This window comes from Rhinatrema bivittatum, chromosome 6, assembly GCF_901001135.1.
Source record: "Rhinatrema bivittatum chromosome 6, aRhiBiv1.1, whole genome shotgun sequence".
Lineage (NCBI taxonomy): Eukaryota > Metazoa > Chordata > Amphibia > Gymnophiona > Rhinatrematidae > Rhinatrema > Rhinatrema bivittatum.
In genome coordinates this window covers 160942035-160968964 of record NC_042620.1, presented here as the reverse complement: position 1 = coordinate 160968964, position 26930 = coordinate 160942035, and the positions used below count along the sequence as shown (strand labels likewise).

Below are 26930 nucleotides of genomic sequence, written 5' to 3'. Positions count from 1 at the left end.
TTCAAGTACACATATCAATTGGCTTTCACCTTTATTTGCATGTTTATTCATGCCTTAAAAAAAATGTAGCAGATTGGTGAGGCAAGAATTCCCTTGGCAAAATCCATGTTGGCTTTGTCCCATTATATGTTCAGAAAATTTTGTTCTTTATAATAATTTCAGCCATTTTTCCTGGCACTGACAGTCTCTCCGATCTGTAGTTTCCTGGATCATACCTGGAACCCTTTTTAAAACTAGTTACATTGGCCACCTTCCAGTCTTCAGGTACTGTAGCTAATTTTAATGATAGTTTACAGATTACCAGCAGGAGGTTAGCAATTTCATTTTTCACCACTCTGGGGTGTCTCATCTAGTCCAGGTGATTTACTATTCTTTAGTTTGTCAATTTGCTCTAGTACATATTCCAGGTTCATTGAGATTTTTTTGAGCTCCTCTGAATAACCATCTTTAAATATCACTTCTGGCATTGGCATCTCCCTTACTTCTTCCTCAGTAAAGATTGAAGCAAAGAAATCATTTAATCTCTCCCGAGAGTGGCTTGAGTGCGCAATTTTGTATTCAAATGAGGGCCCGCGGTAATAAGGAGGCGCTAGGGACACTAGCGCATCCCTAGCGCCTCCTTATTGGCAGAAGCGGCGGCTGTCAGCGGGTTTGACAACCGACACTTAATTTACTGGCATCAGTTGTTGAATTCGCTGACAGCCATGGGTTCAGAAAATGGATGCTGGCAAAATTGAGCATCCGTCTTCCAACCTGCGAGCTGCGGGCTGATGTTTTGTTTTGGTTTTTTTTTTTAATTTTTTACAATTTTTAATTTCTTTTTTATTTTTGGGGCCTCTGACTTAATATTGCTATGATATTAAGTCGGAGGGTGTACAAAAAAGCAGTTTTTTCTGTGCTTTTCTGCCTTTGGGCAGGCGTTAATTTCTGAGAGTAAAATGCGCGGCTTGGCTGCCCATTTTACTTTTTGTATGGCGCGGGAATAACTAATAGGCTCATCAACATGGATTTGCATGTTGCAGGCGCTATTAGATTTTGGGGGGTTGGACACGTGTTTCCTCGTGCTATTATTACCCCTTATTGTATGAAGGGGTAATAATAGCGTGTCGAAAACGCTCGGCCTGAGCACACCGTACTGAATTGGCCTGATAGTGCTTATTTTATCCCTCGATCATCTACTGGTCCAGCTGACTCCTTTTCAGTCTTTTTACTTCAAATCTACCTGAAAAAGTATTATTTTTTTTATTTGTATAGTGCATGCCAGAAATATACAGCAATTTTTATTTATTTATTTAAAGCTTTTCTGTACCGACTTTCATGATAAAGATCATATCAAATCGGTTTACAAAGAGCAGAAAGGAAAACAACGTTAACCATAACTGGCAGGAGCAAAAGTTACAATAAAACAGGGGGAAGTAACTGGGAAGAAGAAGCAGAAGGGGGAGGAGAAACTCAGTAACTAATTACAACTATAACGAAGGCAGGTATTTGAGGCCTACATCTGATCTGTGGCATAGCAGAAAGCCGGCTTTGATTATGGGAAGGCTTGTCTGAATAACCATGTCTTAAGTTTGTTTTTTTTTTGAAAGTCAGAAGATAGGATTCCTGTCTGAGGTCTTGGGGGTATGGCGTTCCAGATGGAGGGTCCCGCTGTAGAAAAGGCCGTTCTCTGGTAGAAGACCATTGTGCCGCTTTGTTAGGAGGGGTGTGTAGAGATCCTTTATAAGCTTCCCTTATGGGTCTGGCAGAGGTGTGAAGTTTGAGCGGCAATTGTAGGTCAAGGGGGACCTGGTGGTGAATGGTTTTGTGGATAATCGTGAGTGATTTGTGAAGGATTCTGAAGCTAACTGGGAGCCAGTGCAGATCTTTGAGGATAGGCGTAACGTGATCTCTCCGATTTGTGTTTGTCAGGATTCTCGCGGCTGCATTTTGTAGCATCTGAAGGGGTTTCGTGGTTGATGCTGGGAGGCCTAGCAGAATGGCGTTGCAGTAATCTAGTTTAGAGAACAGAATGGCCTGGAGAACAGATCTGAAGTCAGTGGTGTAGTAGAGGTTTGAGTCTTTTCAGCACCTGTAGTTTATAGAAGCAATCCTTGGTAGTGTGGTTTATGAACTTCTTTAAACTCAGGTGACTATCGATTATAACTCCCAGATCTCTTGCTTGTGTAATAAGCGTGTTAGGAAGTGACTGCTTGTGGATGTCGCTATTATCTGGAGAAATAATGAGTTCCATCTTGGCTGAATTAAGCACCAGGTTAAGGCCAGTGAGGAGAAGGTTAATCGTTTGCAGATAATTGTCCCATTGCTTGAGAGATTTTGCGAGGGATTCAGTTATGGGGATCAAGATTTGTACATCGTCTGCGTAGGTGTAATATTTCAGTTTTAAAGTCATAAATAATTGGCAGAGAGGAAGGAGGTAGATATTGAACAGGGTGGGAGATGAAGAGGATCCTTGGGGGAACCCCTAGTGGTGAATTGATGCGTGGGGATTCCTTATTATTGACTTTGACTCTATAGTCTCTATCACTGAGAAATGAGTCAAACCATCTAAGGGCTGATCCTGTTATCCCTATGTCTGATGGACGATTCACTAAGATGGAATGGTTTACTGTGTCGAACACTGCAGAGATGTCTAGTAGCACTAACAGGAAAGAATGCCCTTTGTCTAGGCCCATGCTGAAGTGGTCAGTGAGGGAGATGAGGAGGGTTTCAGTGCTAAGTGATTTACGGAAAGCAAATTGTGTAGCGTGGAGAATTTTATGTTCTTCAAGATACTCCGATAATTGATTGTTAACCACCTTTTCCATGATCTTGGCCAGAAACGGCAGGTTGGAGATAGGGCGGAAATTGTTAGGGTCACCTGGGTCCAGGTTCGGTTTCTTGAGGATGGGTTTGAGCGTGGCCAATTTTAGAGGGTCCGGATAAATTCCTTGCGAAAGTGAACAGTTAATAATATTGTCGAGATATTTGGAAATAGAGTCCGGCACTAGTAGTAGTAGTTTGGCCGGGATTTGGTCGAATGGGTGAGTAGAGGGGTTTCATTTTCTTTAGGATGATTTCAATCTCCATGGAAGAGGTGGGTTAGAAGGATTCCAGCGAAACTTTAGAGTTTGCCAAGGGGGATAAGGAGCTGGGGGGCATATTAGGGTTGGATGGTAGCTGTGTTAGAAGGTTGGAAATTTTATTCTGGAAGAAGAGTGTGAGTTCATTGGCTTTCGATTGTGCTTGGTCATCCGGAATGGGTGGAGTGATGGTTTTAGTAAGTTCCGATACGTAAGAGAAGAGTGCTTTTGCATTGAATACCAGATCGTGGATTCTAATGGCATAGAAGTCCCTTTTTGTTCGTAATGTTGCGTTTCTGTAGTAGTGGAGAGCCGTTTTATATGTGGCTAGGGTACAAGGGTTTGGGGTCTTCCGCCATTTATTTTCTTTCTGTCTGAGGTCTTGTTTTAATTGTCGGAGCTCCTTTGAGAGAACCATGGTTGTTTGTTTTTTTGAGCTGGGTAAATGTTTTTTGTCAGGAGGGGGTATAATCTATTAGCTACTGCTTCCGTGATATTGTGCCAGGAGAGTAAGGCTGAGTTAGGGTTTGATAGGTCAATGTTGGGGAGTTCATTGGCCAAGGAATTGCTGAGGATCTCTGAGGTGCAGGTCTTCCTGTAGTGTAATGTGGTATGGGGGGGAGGCGGTAAGGATCTTCTTTCACCTTGAGGGTGGCAGCGATTAGAGAATGGTCAGACCAAGGAACTGAGAGGCATGTAGGGGGTGAGTGGTTGTGGTGATATGCTGGAGTGGATGAAAATGAGGTCGAGCTTATGTTCCGGCTTATGCTTAGGCTTGTTAAAAATTTGCTTGAAGCCCATGGCCGTGAGGGAGGTTAGGAGAGCTTCGCAATTGATGAAAGAGGGGGGTCGAATCATGTGCAGATTGAAAGTCCCCTAAGATTAAGAGCTGGGGCATCCAAGTTTAAGTATTTGGCTATGATTTCTACCAAAGGCGAGGCGTCAGAGTCTAGAAATCCTGGAGGAGCATTTGTGAGGAGGATTTGGAGCGAATTGGATTTAAACAGGGCCACTTCTAGCTTAGGTATCATCTTAGTGGGTTGTAGAGTTAGATTAAGGTCTTTTTTAGCAGCTAAAAGGAGGCCTCCACCCCTTTTCTTTAGACTAGGAAGTGAGAAGACATCATATAGGTGGGTGGGGAGCTGATTAATCAAAGCGGTATCCGTTGGTTTGAGCCATGTTTCTGTAATAGCACAGATGTTTGGCTTGGAGTCAAGTAGATAGTCATGGAGGATATGCGTTTTCTTAGTGATTGATTGTACATTGAATAGAGTCAGAGTGAATAGGGCCAGGCTAAGGAGTTGGGTAAAGGGGGAGATCATGATTGGAATAAGAGTTCTGTGGGGACTGATTCGGTGTTGCGTGGTTGATTTCTCCCTGGTAGAGGAATTGTAGTGTAAGATGGGTATAGAGTATCCTTGCATCATGGAAGTCTTGGATGGTCCCGTAGCAGTTAATTAGTGTGAAGTGATGAGGAAGGGACTAATGGAAGGCTGGTATGGAGGACAGAAGAGTTAATCCGCCCGCCTTTGATCCGATTGCTTAGGAGATTTGAGGTGAGAAAATGTAACTACTGGTGGAGGTGGTTACAGGATCGTGTGTTGGGACGCACAAAGGGGGAGGCCCTCTGTCGTGCTCCTTCTGCGAGCGGCGCCGAGGAGATAGCCCTAATTTAAAGGGCAGCTTCACCCCGGGGTTCGGGGCTTCCGATTGGCCGGTGGGCCAAGTGGGTGGGATTTTCCGGCGGCCTCGAGGCGGGAGCTGGGCGGCGGCAAAGTGGAGATGGAGGTAAGGGGTCTCTTACCCCGTGTGGATCGCCGTGCAGTGTGGTGCAGGTCTCCTGACCTATGCTGTGCTGCTGCTTCTTTCTCCCGGCCGCTAGAAAGGATGGCGCTGTGGAGATAGCCCAAATTTAAAGGGCAGCTTGACCCCGGGGTTCGGGGCTTCCGATTGGCCGGCGGGCCAAGTGGGCGGGATTTTCCGGCCAATGTACAGACACACACAATCTGCCTTCATTATCAATGTGTTGCATCTAACTTGTCAGTGCTTATGCTGTTTCCTGTTTTCTTCATTTGGATCTCTTTTCCATATTTTTTGAAAAATGTTCTTGGCTAAAATAGCCCCTTTACTTCACTTTTTAACAATGCTGAATTTGTTTCCATCTTTTTAAATGTGTGGAAAACTTCTAGTCTGGGCTTCCAAGATGGTATTTTTAATCATCCATGCTTGATGTAAACTCTTAAAGGTGAATTTTAAAAGCCTGAAGCACGCATCAGTTAGGGGACGCACAAATCTGCTGAGCAGATTTTAAAAGCTGTTCATATATGTGCATAAATGCCACTGTGCATGGAAATGAATGTTTCAAAAATAGGTGGGGTGGGGGATAGGTGTTCTAGGATTTTAACCCAAAATGTGTGCGTAAATACGCACACTGGTGCATGATAGTCCCCTGCTGCGTAAGTTTACGTATACTATGGATGACATATATTATAAAACAAAACAATGTAGGCAAATCAGCGGGGTTTTAAAGGTTGTGGCGAACAGGGGGAATGGAAGGCTATTAAACAGGAAGGATTTGTAAGTCCTATTCCTTAACTGGGCAAACCGGGAATGAACTGGTAAAATGGGCAATGGCGTCGGTGCATGTCCCTTTTAAAATCCCCCCACTTACGTGATAGAAGCAGCATTTGCGTGCATAGGCATGCCTACTTAAACTGAGCACACGTGTGCGCCGGGCCAGCTTATTTTATAAATGGCCATGTCTCTGGGTGTGGGCTGATGAACCTGTGCGCCTGCGCACCGCTTCGAAAGTTACCGTCTCTATCTTTGCAGTTGCTCCTTTCACTTTTTTCTTAACTATTTTCTCAGTCTCCCTTTTGCAGTAAATCTTTCTTTCCTCCAGGTATCAAGTCAAATTGAATTATTTTATGATCACTATTGCCAAGGGGCCTCAATGCTGTTAAGTCTCACATCAAAACAAGTGTTCCACTAAGGATTAGGACCAAAATAGCTCCTTCTGTCTTTTGTTTTTATGCCATCTACCCCTGTTCCATACTCCTCCCCCCCCCAAATCTGTCTTTTAGTCCCTGTGTATTCCAGTAAAGTCCTGCTGGCCACCAGAACTTGAGGGCTCAACCTGAGGGGGTGGTGGTCAGTACAGGCAGAAGATCCTAGAGCAGGGGTCGGGAACCCATGGCTCGCGAGCCAGATATGGCTCTTTTGAGGGCTGCATCTGGCTCGCAGACAAGTGTCGCCATACTTCGCGGTTCCCCGCTGACCCAGCTGCTCCCCGGTCCTCCGCCGCCCGGGCTTAAAATGCTGTCAGCCCGGGCGGAACGCGGCAGGACAGCTGGAGTCAGTGGCACCGGCGTGCTCTCTTCTCCTCCCCCCCCGCGGCCCGGAAGAGGAAGTGGAGAGCATCGGGTGCCTGCGCGGGAAGAAGAGACCACACTAGCGTGGTCTCTTCTTCCACGCAGGCACCCGATGCTCACCACTTCCTCTTCCGGGCCGCGGGGGGGAGGAGAAGAGAGCACGCCGACTGGAGTCATCCGGTGGTGCCTGCGCGGGAGTCAATCGGGTGTCAGCCGGGTGCCAGCGCTGGAGTCATCGGGTGCCTGCGCGGGTCTTCCCGCGCAGGCACCCGATGCTCTCCACTTCCTCTTCCGGGCCGCGGCTCGGAGGAAAATGAAAATCTTCAACCGCGGCCGATGGGACTCCGCCTTCGCCTCCGCGAGGGCTGAAATGAAGGAGGTTAGCGTTGGGAGTGCTGGCTGCTGCTGCTGCCGCCGCGAGTTCCGGGGGGCGGGGGAGAGAGAGAGTGAATGAGCGAGCAAGCATGTGTTGTTTGAGATCCTGTGTGTGTGAGTGAGAGATTGCATGTATGTGAATGATTGAGAGCCTGTATATGTGAAGAGAGTATGTCTGTGAATTGAGATCCTGCCTGTGAGAGAGAGAGCATGAATGTAAGTTTACCATTGGGACCCTGTATGTGTAAGTTTGTAATTGAAAACCTGTTTGTTTGAAAGAGTATGTGTGTATGATTGAGATCCTTTGTGTGTGAGAGAGATCATGTGTATGTATGATTAAGAGCCTGTGGGTATAAGTAAGAGAGAGATCATGTGTGTCTGTGTCTGATTGACAGCTGGTTTAGGTGATGGAGCATGTGAGTATGTGATTGAGAGCCTGTGTTTAAATGAGAGAGAGAGACCATGTGTGTCTGTTGTGTGATTGAGAGCTGATTTAGGTGAGGGAGCATGTGAGTATGTGATTGAGAGCCTGTGTTTAAATGAGAGAGAGAGACCATGTGTGTCCTGTGTGTGATTGAGAGCTGATTTAGGTGAGGGAGCATGTGAGTATGTGATTGAGAGCCTGTGTGTAAATGAGAGAAGAGAGAGGGACATGTTTGTAAGCATGTGAATGAGAGTCTGTGTGTGAGAGAAAAAGACAGCATGTATTTATGTGATTGAAAGCCTGTGTGTGTGTAAGCGTGAAAAGATAGACAGCATGTGTGTAAATGTGTAATTAAGAGCCTATATAAGTGAGAGAGAAAAAACATTTGTATATGTGAGTGACTGAGAGCATGTGTGTATATAGGTGTGTCATTGAGAGCCAGTGTGTGAGAGAGCGCTGGTATGTGACTGAGAGAGGAGAAAGTTCCAAGCAAACCACCCCACCTCCTGCTAATTCAGAACAATCTCAGGACACCTGGATATCAAACATTCCCAGGTATGCAGAGCAAAAAAAATTTTTGTATCCTTATTATTTTTCATTACTGGATCTTTGTGTCTGCTTTTTTGAAATATTTGTTGGTATCTGGAAATGTTTTATATGAGTTTTAATTATTGGATATTCCACTCATCAGCTGTTTCGAAATATGTTCTTTTTGTTAGTACAGTTTTACTGCTGATGATTTTATATTTCTTGATTTGTTTTATAAGGATGTGTGATGTTTCTTTTTTCCTTTGTTACACTGCATACAGAGACTCTGGCTTGTTGCAGTTTCCAATTCAGTTTTTGTCTGCATGCTTCTTGTTATGCGTTTTGGTCTCTTTATTCTATGTTAGGTGAGGGACAGCACGTGATTCAGGTGAGGTTTTCTGCTGGCGTGTAGTTTCTGTGTAGGACTCTATAGCAGCCTGACTTGGTCCGTTTTCCTAATAGGAGATGTATTGGTGTCTTAAGGCCTGGTGTAATATTTTCAGAGACTTATTGTACTTTAAAAGTGTGATCTTACATAAAATGCACACATTTACTTGTATTTAGTTTTAAACATATTGTATGGCTCTCATGGAATTACATTTTAAAATATGTGGCGTTTATGGCTTCTCTCAGCCAAAAAGGTTCCTGACCCCTGTCCTAGAGGCAGGCCAGTTCTACTACTGAAGAAGCCAATTGTTCCAGACTCCAGCTCACTCTGAATCTAGGGGTTATCATAACTAGCAACTGTTCCTTGATAGTTGAGATTCCAGGGAGGTAATTAGGTATCAAGTATGGTTAATTCATCCTGCTGTCTTCAGAGAACTCAGTTTATAGCTAAGCAAACTTGCTTTCTTAGCCAATTCATACCTGCTTAACGACAATTTCATGTGGTGAGTCCCAAGCTGAGGGTTGCAGTGTGGAGCACTTAAGACAACCTGGCCCTACCAAGTGGAGAAAGGATTACTGGGTGAACAGGCTACATAGAACTGTTTGCCCAAAACTACTGTCTCCTTGAGACATGCTGTCCAGACAGTAGGTGTGCAGAGATGACCAAGAAGCAACTCTGCAAATATCTTTAATAGAAGTGGCCCTGAGGTGATTCTCTGAAGTTGTTATAGCTCTTGCTTGATAAGTCTTGACAAGAGTCTATAATCTGTAAGCTAGCCAGTGTGAAACAGTGCACTATACAGTTCGCTAGCCAATTGGATAGAGTTAATTTGGCAAGGCCCCTCCCAATCTGTTGGCATCAAAGGACATGAATTGTTGAGAAGCTTGACAGTAAGGATGGGGTCCTCTTTAGGTAATACACCAGGGCCCTCTTACAGTCTAAGGAGTGAATAGCCCTCTCTCCTTTGTGTGCATGTGGTCTTTGAAAGAACGTAGGCACCACAGTAGTTTGATTAATACAGATACCATATTCAGAAGAAACTTGGTGTGAGTTTGTAGAGCAACTCTATTACAAAATATCAAGCAATGAGGAGTATGAAACCAGAGCCTGTAGCTCACTTGCTCTTCATGGCCAATGTGACTGCCACAAAAAATACTTCCTAGGTGAGAAACTTCAAGTCAACCAACTTGAATGGTTTGAAAAAAAGTTTCATGGGTTGAGCTAGGACTACATTGAAACCCCAAGGCACTTGAGGTTTACTGACTGGAAGTTTAGAATACTGTGGTCCTTTCATGAAATTGAATACCATAAGGTGGAGCAAGATTGGCACTGAGATAAATCTTAACAGAAGAGATGCTAAGGCTGAAGGACAAGAGGATGAATACCTAGATACTAAAGCAGGTCCCAGGGGCCACAGGACAAGGAATGTAGATGGCTGGTCCCACACCAAATTGAGAACTTCTACTTGAAACTGATGGATCTTCTGATTAAGGACTTTCTAATCAAAATAAGCACATCCTCCACCTCCTTTGGAAGAAGTAGGGAAAAGATTACAGTGTCCCTCAAAAATCATACTGAGGGCTAGGGATGCAATATTATGATAGCAAAGACTGCCATCGTCCTCTGTGATGAGTCAGATATCCCTAATTGACTCATCTGAACTGATAGATGGGCAAGATATGGAAACCACACTTGCTGTGACCAAGCTAGTGAAATGGGGATTGTCCTGAAGGACAGTGCTGGCAATTAGAGGAATCATTGGATATGCAGAGTAGACTGATCCAGTTTAGCAGAAAAGCATCCAGAGCCAATCTATAGCTTCTTGGATGCATGGAACAGATATTTTTTTAATCTTACTATTGACTTCTGAGACAAACAAGTCATCAGTCACACTCTGAGGTAGTCCACCAACGTAGTCTAGATTCCTGGCGGTTAGGTCACTTGGAGATGGGCATTGTGGTGATATGGCCACAACTAGATTCAGATGCCTGGCAGAGGGCTTAAGAGCCTGTACCTCCCTGCTTGTTCATATAGAACATGATCACTTGCTTGTCCATCTGAATTAAGATTCTTTTTCCCCAAGAGGAGGTGAGAGAAAGCTCTCAGAGCATAGCGATTGGCTCACAGCTCCAAGTGGTCAATTTTTGCAGATGACTTTCCATTGCTGATCACAGTCCTTGAGTCCCCGCCCCCTGACCACTGCACCTTGGTGGAGGTGTCAGTAAACAGTCACTTGATGCAGTGGGACACAGAGACCCACATCTAGAATTTCTGGATTCATCTATGAATGAAGGGATGCTCTCATCTTGGAATCATAGAGATTTGATGGGATGAAGGTTGATAGAGCTGATTGTTAGATTTGGAGCCTCTCACTGAAGACCCCATATGAGCAGATTAGTCAGATGTGCCATTTGTATAACAGCTGTCATGAAACTAGGAAGGAACAGAACTGATCCTGCTGATGCTGAGTCCTGTTCAAGGATGGTCCTTGCTAGGCCAATCAGCAATGTGGCTCTTTGAAGAGGGATTTTTTTTTTCTTTTGAATTGTCTGGCTAGGCTTCTTTGAATTGAATTCTTTGAGTTAGAACTAAATTTGACTTGGCAAAATTGACTAAAAAGCCCAGGGACTGGAGGAGTCGTATAACAGAAGTGAACCCATCACCAACCAATCATCCCAGATATGGGAATATGCAGATTCCCTGCTGACAAAACTGTTGGCACTATCATGAGGCATTTTGTGAACATCCTTGGAGCTTCTGAGAGGCCAAAGGAGAGAGACCCCTGTATTGGTAGTGCGCATCCTTCACCATGAACCTAAGGGATTTCTGATGGACATGAATAATGGAAATGCGTGCATAAGTATCTTTTAAACCTAGCTCGCAAAACCAATCCCTCAGTTGAATGAAATAATGTTTGAAGAGTTCTTCTCCTAAATCAGTAATATGTTCAGTTTTTGCAAGTCTAGTATAGGCCTTTGTCCCCTTACCGCTTTGGGGATTAGGAAGTACTGGGAATAAAATCCTTGGCCACATTCCTTGAAAGGTAAAGGTTTGGTTTCCTTCTGAAGGAGGAGACGCTCCAACTCCAGCTGCAGTTGGGCAGACTGAGAAAAGGGCCAGAGTTGAACATTGAAATCTGTTGAATCAGAAAAGAATGAGAAGTGTAAGTGGTAGCTGTTTCACAGTTTTCGGAATCCATTCTGGAAGGAATGATTGAACTCTTCTTCATATCCCCACCCCCTCACTGAAGGAGTTGGGGAGACAGGCATGAAACTAGTGCCCAGCTTAGGCTGTCTGTTGCTAATCCTTTATCCTGATGCCTTTCCCTCCGTCAACATTGAGCAGGCAGCTGTTGCTGCAGAAGAGTGGGAGAAGATTAAGTTGAAAAGAATGGAAGCGACGCCTGTCGAAAGGGAAGTACTGCTGTCTGGCAAGAGCTGGTTGGTCCTCCATTGCTGATAATTACTGTAGTATGAATTAATGTTCTTTATTCTGTTAAACTTTTGTCACTGAAAAAACGTTGTCCTGTGGACATAGTATAACTGCAAAACAATCATGCACATCCTCTGAAGCTACTTGCCTGTAACTATGTGAGTCTTCAGGCTCCTACAAAAGCAGCCAAAGTCCTGGGCACAGTATCAAAAGCTAAAACCCTTAACGGAATTATCAGATCCAAAAAGGCAGACGTCTGTTGAACGGTAAAGACATGGAAGAACATGAGACACACCTCATCTATACTGCTCAACAGATGTCTGCCTACTTTGGGTCTGAGAATTCCGTAAGGGTTTTAGCTTCTGGACACAGTACAAATACTGCATCACAAAAAGCTGGTGAGCCACAATCACTATGAGAGAAAATGTCCTCTCTTGGACAGAAGTTCTAATATCCCTCTTTGGTCTTCAGGGCTTAAGGAGGCAAAGAAATTGTTTGCGGTTTCTGATAACCGGGCTCCCACTGTTTGAGGGACCTTCTGAGCTAAATTTGGAGAGACTTCTTCAGTAATCAGATCAGCTTATTCTTACTCAGGGCTGCCAATAAAGCTAAAGAACAACCCCTTACCATGGCTACAATCCTTGCTCCACTAGCAGCCAGCTTGTAGCACTCTGCATTGGTTGCATCAGTAGCTTTCTCTCTGCTCCATAGAAGGTGTACTGGTAGCCATGATAATGTTGCAGGACTTTCGGGCATGGGTAACTGAAGCGCACCACACGAACACCACTAGTGAGGCCTTGGTCTCCTGCACTGTGTGTTTTTGATTGTACCTTAGAATGTAAGGCTCTGTTGATGATACAGACAGCACCCTGTTGACTGACTCTGGATCCAGATGGAACAAATGACTCAGTGCCATGGGGATCGTCCACATCATGATCAAAGGAAGTCTCTATTCTTAAGGCTATGTCCACTCCCCACTCCCATGGAACCCTTCAGTATCCTTTTTTTCAGCTCCAAAGGGTACTGAAGGGGATTCCCCCTTGTCACCTGAACACTCTTCTCAGCACTTTTGTCCAGTGCTACAAACTTCTATAGTGTGTTCATCCCTGACCTGAGGAAGATCTGGAGGCCAGTGCCCCATGGAGGGGAGCCTTCCTGTGCTTGTAGAAAAACCCTGCCTCAGCTTCATAGTGCCGCATGAGCCTGATGATTTTCTGCGTTCTCAATGAGGAGTAGCTCCGCTGCAAGGTTTTCATGCCGAGGCTTGGGACTTTTACCTGTCAGCACCTTCCTTAGGGCCTCCATCTTTCAGGTGCGAGTCTGTTGTACCTTGGGGGACATCCAATCACTACTGTAGCACTTGCATTGTAATTTTAAGTGCAAGTGGTATTATCAGACATAGTGGGTATTGTAGTGGACATCTGGCACCCACAGATGCAATGCCTGTAAACCTTCTTATCGCAGGCTTCTCTGTGCTCTTTGTTTCCTCTAGAAGTGTTAACTTGATGCTTAAAATCCTTTTCTCTTTTTAGACTTAAAAGTTTTGTTTGAGGGCCACAGGGGCAGTGGCAGAATATAATATTGAAAACACTGAGGCAATAAGGGCAGTAGGGCCTTAAACAGAAAAATTGAGAGACTGGAACATGTCCATGCGGTAGCTTGGGCAAAGAGGCTAAGGGGCTTATGAGGCAGCGTGCGCATGCGGTAATTCCCACACATTCAGTGAAGTCTTTACTGAGCTCTGAGATCACCCATGAATAATAGGTAATTGATGCCGCTTGTTAATACAGCACTATAAAGTGGTGCATTAGGACTTAATATAGCGCACCAATGCTAAGACTTAATTTTATTCCAAAGTGCTAAAAATATTTTGACTGGTATATCAGTGTCATCTACTTCTGAATGTGAACAGGTTTCTTGTCTATCTGGATCCTTGTAGTCAATCTTAAAGTAGAAGTGTCTGTTACAGGCAGTTTATTGGCGCTGTTGGTGAGCAGCCTGCCTCGATCTCTTTACAACAGCAAATGTCACTGCAGTTTAGAAACCATTATATCAGGACTTAGTTTCCCATCCCACACTTGATAGATTTGCCTGTGTCGATGAGGGAGGAGGATGTGCTTTTAATCATAGAGGTTAAGATTTCTGCATCCAAAATCCAATTTTATTTATTGTGTACAGTCTATCATAAATTTAAGCAAACAAATGACAGCATAATGGTAGAGAGTTCATAGCTGATTAGATTTGAAAAGAAGACCAGAGATTCATCAAGTTCAATTGTTTTTTTTATAAATGCCTATCTGCTCTCTACAGAAAGTGTTCATGGTTATTTAGGGCTAACTGGACAGTCATAAAAACAAATAGGGATCCTTCATTATTTTGTGATGTGCCGGTATCACGGCGGTATTATTTAAATTAGGGGAAGGGGAGGAGTGTGGGCGGTGTTTGGGGGGGGTTATACTCCCTGTAGCACCGCAGGAAATAACTACACCTTTTCCTGTGGCGTCTATGGGGGAGATAGTGTGCGTGCAGCCCCACCATGGCAGGTGAAACCGCACCGCTGCGATGCAGCCGGCTGCCCACTATCACCACCCCTGCCCCTTTTTTTTTTTTTCGCGAATCTAGGAGAGAGTTTGAAAGTTGCATTTTTTCAATGTATTCTAAAGTCTCAACGTAAATCTTATCTTGTAGGTTCCAGTCTGAAAGAGAAACGGGAGATCGGAATTTTGCAATAGGATACATACTTAAAAGAGAAAAAGGTTTTGCCATCTTAATATTCCTTTTTATTAATATGATTGGAAAATGGTCTGAATGGGGTGTTTTGGGTTTTAAATTCTAGAAGAGAAACTGGGCACAGCACCATAATGGGCAACGTTAAAAATAAATAAAAATTAAAACTATTTTATTAATGCAAATAGAAAAGTGGAGAAATTAGAGCAATATGCAATTTCACAGATAGAGGGATGTATTGCTGTCCTCAGAGAAATCAGTCATATAAGTATATCTTTGTAGCTCTATTCCAGTATTTAATCAAATTTAAAGTTTCAATCAGGAGTCAAGGGTAACTTGTGACGGGTCCTTGCCCAGGAACCAGAATTCATTGCTTCCTCTGGAACTGGCTAATGTGGACCTCAAAATCTGGCTTCTGGGGTGTCTATTAAGAGATGGCTGAACCTCTCTCCCCCATCTATTATGAAGACTGCCTCCGCAACATCTTTGGCCATGGCCAACCTGGGAAATGAAAGTTTAAACCAGAAATTGAAACCCAGATCTTTCACACAGTAGTATGGTTGATCTAGGTTTCAATTTCTGGTTGCTTTGCCTTGGTCCTGATCATGTTGGTATAAAATGTAAGAAATTATTATTTATGTATCTTTTGCACAACACTGTAATTATGGAAGAGCAACAGTTGGTATGAGCCCAGGCATGCTTTGGAAAAAATTAAGCCAGTTCGTTTGTTAATCAGAAACTTACAAATGTTTGTTATTCTAATTGGTGCTATAAATGCCTTAAATCATGAGAGAATCCACTATTTCTATATATTAACTTTGTTTGATGTAGCAGTCCATTATCAAAAACAATATATGCAATTATATAGAAATGGCTGTTTTCTTTGTAGTGTTTTCAGAGCACACGGACATGGTTTCTATTTTAGACTTCTACTTCCAGGTAAAAATATGATAGAAATTCTAACCATTTTTTAGGAAGCTGTTTAAAGCCTCGGATATCTTAAATAATCACCATATGGCATAAAATTTTGTTTTAATAAGGCCTCTTGAATTGACCACCCATCCATGGCTGTATAACTTGAAAAACATATATAAACTGGTTTTCAGAAAGAGGCCGAACACTTATTTCTTTATTTCTTTACCCGGTATTTCTGGTACAATCATACACTTAACTTAGCTGTACAAAATTTGGTCCCCAAATTAAGCTGATTTTCAACCAAATCTAGCCAGCTAGGCCTAATCAAAGCAGCTAATACTTAGCCACTTAGAATTTGGCTGTTCCTCTTATGGGTGCCTAACACTTAGTCTGCTAGCTGAAAGTAAGTGCTAGCCTGTTTATGTCCTCTCCTCTACCCAATGCAGAATTAACTCATGAGGCTGACAATCCCTTTGTCCCCCCTCTCTCGCTCAATTGAAAAAGAATGGTGGGGCCAACTGCTTCCCCAGAGCCCCTCCCTGTCCACCTGATAAATGAATTGCAGGGCCAACCCCTATCATCCCCCCTCATGTCCAATGTTGGACATGGAGCCAAGATGAGGTAAGATTGTCATCCTCCTGGCTCCTCTTGTGTTTTGGGTGGGGTGCTTAGAAAGAGGAAGGTGGGGAACGACATTCAGGCCAGGGTTTAGTTTTAAATTGGGGAGCCTATTAGCCCTCCAGTTTATTTTCAATCACATGGGTGGGAGGGAGAACGCTGGCTGGCCAAAATTCAGGTGCATTAGAAATTGGGTGTTATGATGTGGAGGAAGTTAGACACTTATCTGACCTGACCCCAGCTAGCTTTTCCTACTTTTATGGTATCTAAATTTAGGGACTCTCACTTCCAGTTTTCAAAGGGTTCAAATTAGGTGTCTAACTCCCAAAGTTTGGTGCCTAAACCATTTGAAATCGACTTCCTAGCTACTTAATTTTATTTATACTGGGCCTGAAAAGTTTAAATGGCTTTTAATCTTAAACTGGTCAGACTTGCACAAAACTTATAGTTCTGCTTTTACAATAGAAATCTGTTCTCCCTCAAGTACTTGATATGCTCATGGATTTCATGTTTGGAAACCCTTGTTTCAAGCAGCGGTTCATTGACTAAGGGCCTCATTTTCCAATATCGCACGGTATCGCATGCGATACCAAAAAGGGGTGTTACCCTTATGCTAATAAGCATGTGTATCGCAAATTGCGATAACAGCTATGCAACACGCTCTTAGCACAAGTTGTGCTATTAACCCAATTTGGGCTACATTGCCAGTATGTATCACGGTTCACGATGTTCCGGACAGCCTGTTTCAGGGAGAGAGAGAGAGAGCGCCTTGCTATAGTGCCTCTTCCCTAGACAGGTATTTGTATCCCTATGGGAGGCCCACCTAGTAACTCGAGGTGGGGATTAGGTATGAGTGTAGGGGGTTGGGGGCCACTTTCACATTCAACATGAGATGTACGAACAGAACAGTGGTCTCTTGTGAAGATTTGATGGCCTTTGGAGTGAGGAAACTCACTCCAAGATGAGATTTGGGCAATGTTCTCTCAACCTAGCTTGATGGACACTCTACCTGGGCAACAACAAGCTAGGTGGAGAGAACTCCACCACTTCCAAACCAAATTCTGTCCAATGCGGATTATAAAAATATATAAAGCTATCAATATACCAACACTTAAAATTAAAACAAAATCAAGTGTAAATAACAAGACCTTTACCTACTGTCTAAATTTTTGTTAGTTTCTTTTCCATATTGTCAAGGCAATAACAAACAAAGAAAGCCCTTGTCCTAGACTGTGCACTCGTATGTTACTGTAATGTTGGTATCTGTAATAAATGGGAGCCTATAGATCACAACGATCTGGAAAGTGTATACCATTGGAGGTGTTTTTTTTTTTTTTGTTTTTTTAAGGAACACAAGTATTGTCCATATAAAAGATTATGCACAATAACTATCAAACAATTTACATCTACTTTTATTCAGCTGGCTAGCAGCCTGATGATTGACTACTAATATAAACTGAGCTTAAGGGATCCACTTGTGTTGGTTACCTTGTAAGCATATACATCTGTTTTGAATTATTTTATTAGTGTTAAGTATTTAAGCTGAATTATAGTCTTATCTTCAGTAATTGAGCTTTAGGATACTTTAGTTTATCCCAGGACAAGCAGGATGCTAGTCCTCACATATGGGTGACATCAGTAATGGAGCCCTATGTACGGAAAACTTCTGTAAAAGTTTCTATGAAACTTTTGACTGGCACCAGAGTGCCTACTGAGCATGCCCAGCATGCCATGATATTCCCTGCCACAGGGGTCTCCCTTTAGTCTTCTTTTTTCCGCGAAGCAGTTAGCCTCGCGGATCTTAGGAGTCCTGTGGGATTCTCCACAATATTTTCCTTACGGGAAACTTAGAAAAACTTAGCCGCATAGGGTCTCCCTTCATAGAACATCGGGGTAACGTTTTTTCGTTTGATTCACGGTTCCGTTCCGTTTTTCATAAAATTTTTTGTACCTGAGTCAAGGCTGTCGAACGGCTGTCCGGCCACAAAATGGCTACAGGATTCAAAAAATGTCCAAAATGCGCAAGAAATATGTCGATCACAGACCCTCATCAGGACTGTGTCCTGCTGCCTTGGAGAAGGCCATGACGTGAGAAATTGTCCCACTTTGCGCTACGATGACCCTCGAAAGGTCGACGTCTTAGGCTCGACAAGATGGAACAATTGTTTAAAATACAGCTAGTTACTGTTCCATCTACTTCCACACAATCTCTTCTCCGGCTGGGTCGATGAGGAAGGTCGTCCTAAAAAAACGTCAGTCTAAAGGAATCAGGAGACGCTCCATTCTCCTCCCCCTCTCCATCGCCTAGAGCAATCCACATCGAGCAGCGAAAAAGGGGCGCGAAAAAGATAAACATCGCCCATCGGCATCGCAGGCTGCACACAGCAACCACCGCCCCGATACCCGGCGAGCCATCGGCGGAGGACGGGACACCGATTAAGAAAGCCCGGCTCCAAAGTAGGCCTTCTGAGGCCACCAACAGGCCAACCCTCGACGATTCCGGCGGAAGGAATCGTACCTCCTCAGGGCTCTGAGGTTGTGCTACTATCGCCGCCACCAGCCTCCCCCCATGGGTGCTCTGTTCACATCATCCATGCGGGCGGAACTTGACAGTTACAACTACGTCAAGCGGTTAAGGATGCCTTTATCGAGGCGATGCCACGGCCTTCCACTCCGGTTCTGCCATCGACATCGGTCATAGGAGGATCTCCGGTCCCATCACCGATACCTTCATACCGATGCCGAGGAAATCACCCGCTCTCCTCGATGGCGCCGATTCCATCCACCGGTTCTACCTATGCCGCAACCACCGGTTCCAGCTCTGCCGATTCCCCGGTTACCATCGATTCCACCACGGCCATCGACCCCGATGGCACCGTCGATGCCTTCTCAAGAATCCATTTTCAACCATTAATGGACAAGCTGACTCACTGATCCATTGCTTCTCATCTTTACCACAACCTATAGATGTAGATGAGAATCAAGAGCCATTACCCAGGTCCCTCGGGTGTCATGCCACCCCTTAGACCTCAGACTCCACTATCCGAAATTCCAGCTAAAGCCTACTAGGCCGTTGGAGCCACCTCTGGATGATAGGTGACCAAGAATTCTCCCTCGGATGAAGATCTCCTTTCTGAGCCTTCTCCGCCAGAAGATAGAAGAAAGTCACCGCCGGAGGATCTGTCTTTCTCCAACTTTATTAAAGAAATGTCTCAAACAATTCCTTTCTCCCTCATTTCTGAAGTAGACCAGCAGGCAAAAAACCTGGAGGTGCTTCAATTCGTGGATCCTCCCAAGGAAATTCTTGCTATTCCTGTTCACGAAGTATTACAAGAACTTATGTACAGGATATGGGAACACCCTGGGTCGGTGGGCAGCTGTTAATAAGCGGGCGGATGCCACTTATCTAGTGCAACCCATCCCGGTGTTCCAAAAAACTCAACTACCACACCAATCAGTGGTGGTTGAGTCGGCTCAAAAGAAAGCCAAAAGATTAAAGCAACACGCCTCCATACCTCCTGGAAAGGATAACAGGTTCTTGGACAATCTTGGCCGGAAGATCTTCCAAGCTGCTATGCTGGTATCTAGGATAAATTCATACCAGCTTTTTCATGAATCAATACCAGCGTGACCTATGGAAACAAGTTGAATCCCTGTCTCATCAGTTACCTGACCATCTTCAGGAAGGATTTCAAAACCTCGTACATAAAGGCCTAGAGGCAGGAAAACACGAGGTTCGGGCCACGTATGATTCATTTGAGACAGCATCCAGATTGTCTGCATCCGGAATAACAGCTAGAAGATGGGCCTGGCTCAAATCTTCAGAGCTGAGACCAGAGGTACAGGAGCGCTTGGCGGACCTGCCTTGTTTTAGGGGAAAACCTCTTTGGCGATAAGGTCAAGGAGGCGTTGGCCACCATCAAAGACCACACAGAAACCCTCAAACAGCTTTCTCAGCTGCCACAAGAGGTACATCAACCTTCAAGGAGGCCTCCAAGAAGGGAACAAAGAAAGCCATATTACCCGCCCTAGGCGGTATTATCCACCAGTAGCCAGGCCCAGACAACAAAGGCCTGCTCAACGGTCTCAGCCCTCGCCAAAGAACTATTAGGCCTCAGCAGCCTCCGCCTGCGGCGTCCACTTCCGGATTTTGAAGTACAACCAGAGGGCATGAGTCATTCCCAAAATCCTTATTCCACAAGTACCGGTCGGAGGCCGAGTTGCTCACCATCTTCAAACTTGGACCTCACATCACTACAGACCAATGGGTACTCTCAATCATATCTCAAGGGTACCACTTGACTTCCTCACTGTGGCCAAGAGACAATCCCCCTATTCCGTCTTGGACAGTGTCTCATCATTACACAATCCTGCAAGCAGATTATCTACCCTCCTGACTGCCAGGGCCATCGAAAGAGTTCCCCAGGCCTCAGTGGGGCACAGGATTCTACTCCCGATATTTCCTCATTCCAAAGAAAACCGGGGGTCTACGTCCTATCCCTGGACCATCAGAAATCTCAACAAATTTTTAAAGAAGGAAAAATTCAGGATGGTGTCCTTAGGCACCATGCTACCTCTTCTTCAAAAAGGAGATTGGCTCTGCTCTCTGGATCTTCAAGACGCTTACGCTCACATTCCCATTTTTTCCACCTCATCGACAGTACCCTGCGATTTCTGGTACAAGGTCAACACTTCCAATACAGGGTGCTACCATTCGGCCTTGCATCAGCACCTCGAGTATTCACAAAATGTCTAGCAGTAGCGGTGGCACATCTTCACAAGCAAAAAGTGCATGTGTTCCCCTACTTAGACGATTGGCTCATCAAGAGTCATACACAGAGCGGAGCTGTCACTTCTCTCCATCTCACAATAAGATTGCTTCACTCCTTGGGATTTCTCATCAATTACGACAAATCCCATCTCACACCATCTCACCAGTTGCAGTTCATAGGTGCAGATCTCAACACCATCACAGCAAAGGCCTTTCTTCCGAAAGACCGAGCTCAAACGCTCGTTCTCCTGGCACACTCTATTCGCAATCAATATACAGTCACAGCTCATCAGTGCCTCATCCTACTCGGACACATGGCCTCAACAGTTCACGTCACTCCCATGGCCAGACTGACCATGCGACTAATGCAATGGACACTCAAATCTCAATGGATTCAAGCCACTCAGCCACTGTCCACTCACATTCAGATAACACCAGATCTGAAGTTTTCCCTTCTCTGGTGGACATCACCGATCAACTTGCTCAAGGGCCTACCTTTCCAGCAGCCAGTTCCCACAAGTGACTTTAACTACAGATGCGTCCACCTTGGGATGGGGAGCGCACATTGCTCATCTGAAAACACAGGGCAAGTGGACAAAGCAAGAAGCCTCTTTTCAGATAAATTTCCTGGAGCTTCGAGCTATACGCTATGCTCTATATGCATTCAAGGACTGCCTTTCACACAAGACTGTTCTGATCCAAACGGACAACACAGTAGCCATGTGGTACATCAACAAGCAGGGGGGGTACGGGCTCGTACCTCCTTTGTCAGGAAGCAGCCCAATATGGGACTGGGCCCTAGCACACTCAATTCTACTACGGGCAACCTACCTAGCAGGCATCCACAACACAGTAGCGGATCGCCTCAGTCGTCACTTCCAACCACACGAGTGGTCTCTAGACCCGACCCTGGCAGCCAAGATCTTCCAACGCTGGGGTCAACCATCAATAGATCTATTTGCGTCCCATATGAACTACAAAGTGAGCAATTACTGCTCTCTCCTCTCGCAGCAGAACAGCTTACCAAGAGACGCGTTTGCCCGCCATTGGAATTCAGGCCTGTTATACGCGTATCCACCAATACCGCTAATAACCAAAACACTAGTGAAGCTGCAACAGGACAAGGGGACCATGATACTCATAGCCCCATATTGGCCTCGACAAGTATGGTTCCCCACACTGCTAGATCTCTCAGTCAGGGATCCGATTCGCCTGGGAGTAGCTCCCAATCTCATAACTCAGGAACAGGGTCAGTTGCGCCATCCCAACCTCAATCCCTGTCCCTGACAGCATGGATGTTGAAAGCTTGATCTTACAACCACTCAACCTTCCAACCACTATATCTCAAGTACTTATAGCTTCACGTAAACTTCCACTAGAAAAGAATTATTCCTACAAATGGAAACGGTTTACATTGTGGTGCACTAACAAAGATTTAGATCCTTTCACTTGCCCACTACCATCACTACTAGATTACCTTTACCATCTCTCAGACTCTGGTCTTAAGACGTCATCTGTAAGGGTACACTTAAGTGCAATCTCAGCTTACCATAACAAGCTGGAAGATGCACCTGTCTCCACACAGCCTCTCGTCAGTAAATTCATGAGAGGCCTAACTCACATTAAACCTCCAGTTCATTCCCCAAGCATACAATGGGATCTGAACGTAGTACTAACTAGACTTATGCGTTCTCCCTTTGAACCCATAAATACTTGTGACCTTAAATTCCTCACTTGGAAAACGGTATTTCTCATAGCCATTACATCAGCTAGAAGGGTCAGTGAACTGCAGGCACTAGTAACTTACGAACCCTTCACGAAGTTCCTTCATGACAGAGTAGTCCTCCGTACACATCCGAAATTCCTTCCTAAGGTTGTCACGGAATTTCATTTAAACCAAACCATAGTTTTACCTACATTCTTTCCTAGGCCTCACTCTCACCAGGGAGAGAGAGCCTTACACACTTTGGACTGTAAACGTGCGTTATCTTTCTATTTAAACCGCACTGCAGCCCAAAGAAAATCAAATCAGCTGTTTGTGTCCTATGATCCAAACAAACCGGGTAAAGCAGTGGGTAAACATACTCTGTCAAACTGGCTAGCAGATTGCATACAATTTTGTTATGAAAAAGCAGGCCTTACTCTCCAAGGGCGAGTAAAAGCACATTCAATCAGAGCAATGTCAACCTCAGTAGCACACCTTCGCTCGGTGCCTATTCTGGACATTTGCAAAGCAGCAACATTGAGTTCTCTTCATACCTTTGCAGCTCACTACTGTTTAGACAAAGAAGGAAGACAAGATTCAGCATATGGACAATCCGTCTTAAAGAACTTGTTCCCAGTTTAATCCCAACTCCTTCTACATCCAACCTGCTGTGATTTCGGCTGATTCATTTCATCGTCAATACCTTACTGTTGCTTCAGCACAAAATGACTCAGCCTCTAGCTTGCTAATCACTCATATGTGAGGACTAGCATCCTGCTTGTCCTGGGATAAAGCAAAATTGCTTACCTTGTAATAGGTGTTATCCCAGGACAGCAGGATGTAGTCCTCACGAAACCCACCCGCCACCCCGCGGAGTTGGGTCTGATACGTTTTATTATTTTATTTTTGGCTAACGCTATTTGCTACAAACAAAGACTAAAGGGAGACCCCTGTGGCAGGGAATATCATGGCATGCTCAGTAGGCACTCTGGTGCCAGTCAAAAGTTTCATAGAAACTTTTACAGAAGTTTTCCGTACATAGGGCTCCATTACTGATGTCACCCATATGTGAGGACTACATCCTGCTGTCCTGGGATAACACCTATTACAAGGTAAGCAATTTTGCTATATTCTTGTAAGTACATACGTGCTACATATGCTTGCTAATAAAAGAATTTTTCCTTTCCCTTTAAAGTTATGTTCAATTGAAGTGACCTGTGAATCGGCCAGTGTGATGGCAGCCACATTGGCTAATGGTGGGTTCTGCCCAATCACAGGCGAGAGAGTACTGAGTCCTGAAGCTGTCAGAAACACTTTGAGCTTAATGCATTCCTGTGGCATGTATGACTTTTCAGGACAGTTTGCTTTTCACGTAAGTAACTTTCAGGCATTAATTGTCTGGAACAGGGTTAATGTAAACTGGTTTTAAGAGAATGTTGTGGAATGTTGTTGATTCACAACACTTGCACTTCAAGGTCTTCAGGACTCAATAGTAAAACGAAGTTGCTAAAAGAGTGCATCAGTACTGGCAACATGAATACTTGTGAATACTAATGTATGAATATGTAAGATATATAATTATAATCACACACATGTACTCTAATACATTGTACATAGTTGGGTTGCATCATAGTACTTGTCACTGTATACATTTTAGGAGGCATGTGCAACATTTAGAACAGAAGAAACCACCGTCTTAAGCATTTCTAAATTTAAAATCAATATTCAAAAGCCATTTGGACAGGTAACTCTTAAGTTATCTGTCTAAAAGGCAAGTTTGTCCATATTCAGCCACTTATCTAGCTAAATTATAGCTGGCTTAAGTCATCCAGGTATAATTTAGTTTCAAAAAAATTAAAAAAAGAAGCATACCAGGAGGTGTTTAGTTATCCAGCTAACTTGGCTGAATTTTAGATAGATATATCTAGCTATCTTATCAGGATAACTTTAGACTTGTTTTGAAGCAGGCCTGAAAAGTTATCCAGACTTGTGCTGCTAAATAATTAGCTTCTTAACCAAATACCTTCAAAGATTTCCAATTAAGTAGCGCACCTTAAAACATTTTTTATTTTTTTTTTTTTTAAGTTCTGGGCCTCCTGGCTCAATTCCCACCCCCTCACCACAAACATTCAAACTCATCCATTGGCCAGGACCTCCCTACAATCCCTTGATTTGTGTAAAAAAAAACCCCCAAAAAAAATCTCTGCGTCGGCTGAGCCTTCCACCTCCCTCCCTCCCTCCTTCCCTAGCATAATTATGGTCGTCTTGGCTCCCAAAAACAACCCCCTATGCACATTCTATTCTTCCACCCAGTCCTTCAATCACAGCTCCCTTTTCACTGCTGGGATCACATAGCATACACTGATAGAGTATGCTTCCATTGTTATTACCTGAGTAGCACTGGAAATGCCCAGAATCGCATTAAACTGTAATCCTGGCAATGAAAAGGGTGCTGAGATTGAGATACCGGTGGAGTGGGAAAGCTTTGGGGGGAGGGGGGAGGATGGTGGTGTAGGGGGAGGGTTGTTTGGGGGCCGAGAAGACCATGGTGATGCTGTATTTAATGGAGAGGTCCAGGTCCAGCCAGTGCTGGAATCTGTTTTTTAGACAAATCAAGGGGTTGTAGGGGATGGAGGTCCTCGCCATTGGGTGGGTTTGAATGTTTGTGGTGGATGTTTGGGAATCGGGCTGGGAGACACCACTGTGAGGCTTTTTTGTGTTTTAGTTTTTTTACGGAGTGCTTCTTAACCAGGTATCTTTGAAGATATCTGGTTGAATAGCTAGTTATCCAGCCACACAAGCTCAGATAACTTCAGGTGTAACTGGCCATATTCAAACATTGGCCGGTTATGGTAAATGTTATCCAGATATATGTATGTAACTAGATATCTATAGGCAAATATATTCAGTAGGATGTTTATCCTGTTGAATATATAGAACAAGTTATCTGGCTAATTGTGGCCAAGTAACTTCTCCACTAAATGGCCTACTGAATATGATCCCCAAGAATTCTTAGGGCACATCATTCCAGCATCAATAGAAATGCTGTCATTATTGGGTATTAGAATTTATTCACTAAGCAGAAAATAGCACATTTTTAAACGGAATATTTTAAAATGCTTTTACTTTTTTAGTCCCCACTGCAGGTGGTTGTTGAGCAGGGGGGTTTCCTATTTTGTCTGTGGGGTTGGGAGAAAGCATTTGGCCCTGTGTTGTCTTATGTTATGATATTGTAAAGCTATATGAAAGAGAATATGGAAACTTAATACATGAATAAAGCTGATTTGCAAATATTTTGTGTGATTTTTGTTTTAAGCTACTGAAGTTTCAATAAGTGTGTTCTCTGATTTCTTGCAGGTTGGGCTTCCAGCAAAGTCTGGGGTATCTGGTGGCATTCTTTTGGTGGTTCCAAATGTTATGGGCTTGATGTGCTGGTCTCCTCCATTGGACAAGTTGGGCAATAGTGTTAGGGGTATTCAGTTTTGTCAAGTAAGTAAAGTTTATTTGATCAAAACTGGAAAAAATGTATGTAATAAAGCAGTGTAATCTTTTGCAGTAATAATTGTGTGCATGATACTATCTAAAATCGACTATTGCAACTCCCTTCTCATAGGTCTCCCAGCCTCCACTATTAAACCCCTCCAAATCCTCCAAAATGCTATGGCTAGAATCTTAACAAACACCAGGAAAACTGACCATATCACTCCCATACTCCCATACACCAGGTCAGTTTTCCTGGTGTTAACAAACACCAGGAAAACTGACCACATCACTCCCATACTACTGGCTCCCCATTTCCTACCGTTCCCAATACAAAACACTTACTATCCTCCATAACACATTATACAAAAACAACTCCCCCTGGCTTGAGGATATGCCACATTTCCGTCAAACTAATCGCCCCACCAGAAACACCCTCGCTGGCACCCTTCAAACCCCTTCACTCAAAATTGGGCACCTTACCACTACCCGGGACAGAGCCTTCTCCATTGCGGGTCCTACCCTCTGGAACTCCCTTCCTGCTAAACTCCGCCTAGAACCATCCCTGAGCCATTTCAAAAAAGGAATCAAGACATGGCTCTTTACAGGCATACCCCAACTCCTCCCAATCCTAGTCATTGTCATGTCTCGAAATTACTCAGCTCCCGCTCAGCCTACACACCCCCTCCTCAACCTCCCCTTCGCCATCCCAACTCCCCCTGCTCCCTTACCTTCCCAGCTCCCCCCTTCTCCCTTACCATTCTAACTCCCTCACCTTCCCAGCTCCCTCCCTGCTCCCTCCCCCCCCTGCTCCCTCCCCCCACCCTTCCCCAGCACCCTGCTGCCTCTCCCCTACCCCTCCCCTCTCTTCCTACAAACAGCCTTTCCTTGAAAGAGCCATTGCCTTAACGTTCTCCTATACCCCTACCCCCTCCTCTCCTTTCCCCTCCTCGCTCCCCCTCTCCCCTTCTCCCTGCCCCTGCATTTAATATTAATATTGTAAATAAGTTCATATGTTAAGTTCTTAAGTGTACATGCATCCTTAACATCCTGATGCATACCTATTCCTAACATGGATAATCTTCATCCAGTTCGTTTTACAAAGTTGTATCCCTGCTCGTTGACTCTCTCTAT

At 44.3% G+C, this 26930-nt stretch overlaps 1 protein-coding gene across 4 annotated transcripts in view; it reads left to right on the top strand.

The window, feature by feature from the left end:
• GLS (glutaminase) overlaps nucleotides 1-26930 on the top strand; it is a 251083-nt gene that overhangs the window by 123149 nt on the left and 101004 nt on the right. For all 4 annotated transcript variants that reach the window (XM_029606093.1, XM_029606092.1, XM_029606095.1 and 1 more), the window contains exons 10-13: nucleotides 14269-14336; nucleotides 15197-15246; nucleotides 23512-23688; nucleotides 25674-25805. In XM_029606093.1, the coding sequence (XP_029461953.1) occupies nucleotides 14269-14336; nucleotides 15197-15246; nucleotides 23512-23688; nucleotides 25674-25805 (427 nt within the window). The remainder of the gene's footprint in view (nucleotides 1-14268; nucleotides 14337-15196; nucleotides 15247-23511; nucleotides 23689-25673; nucleotides 25806-26930) is intronic.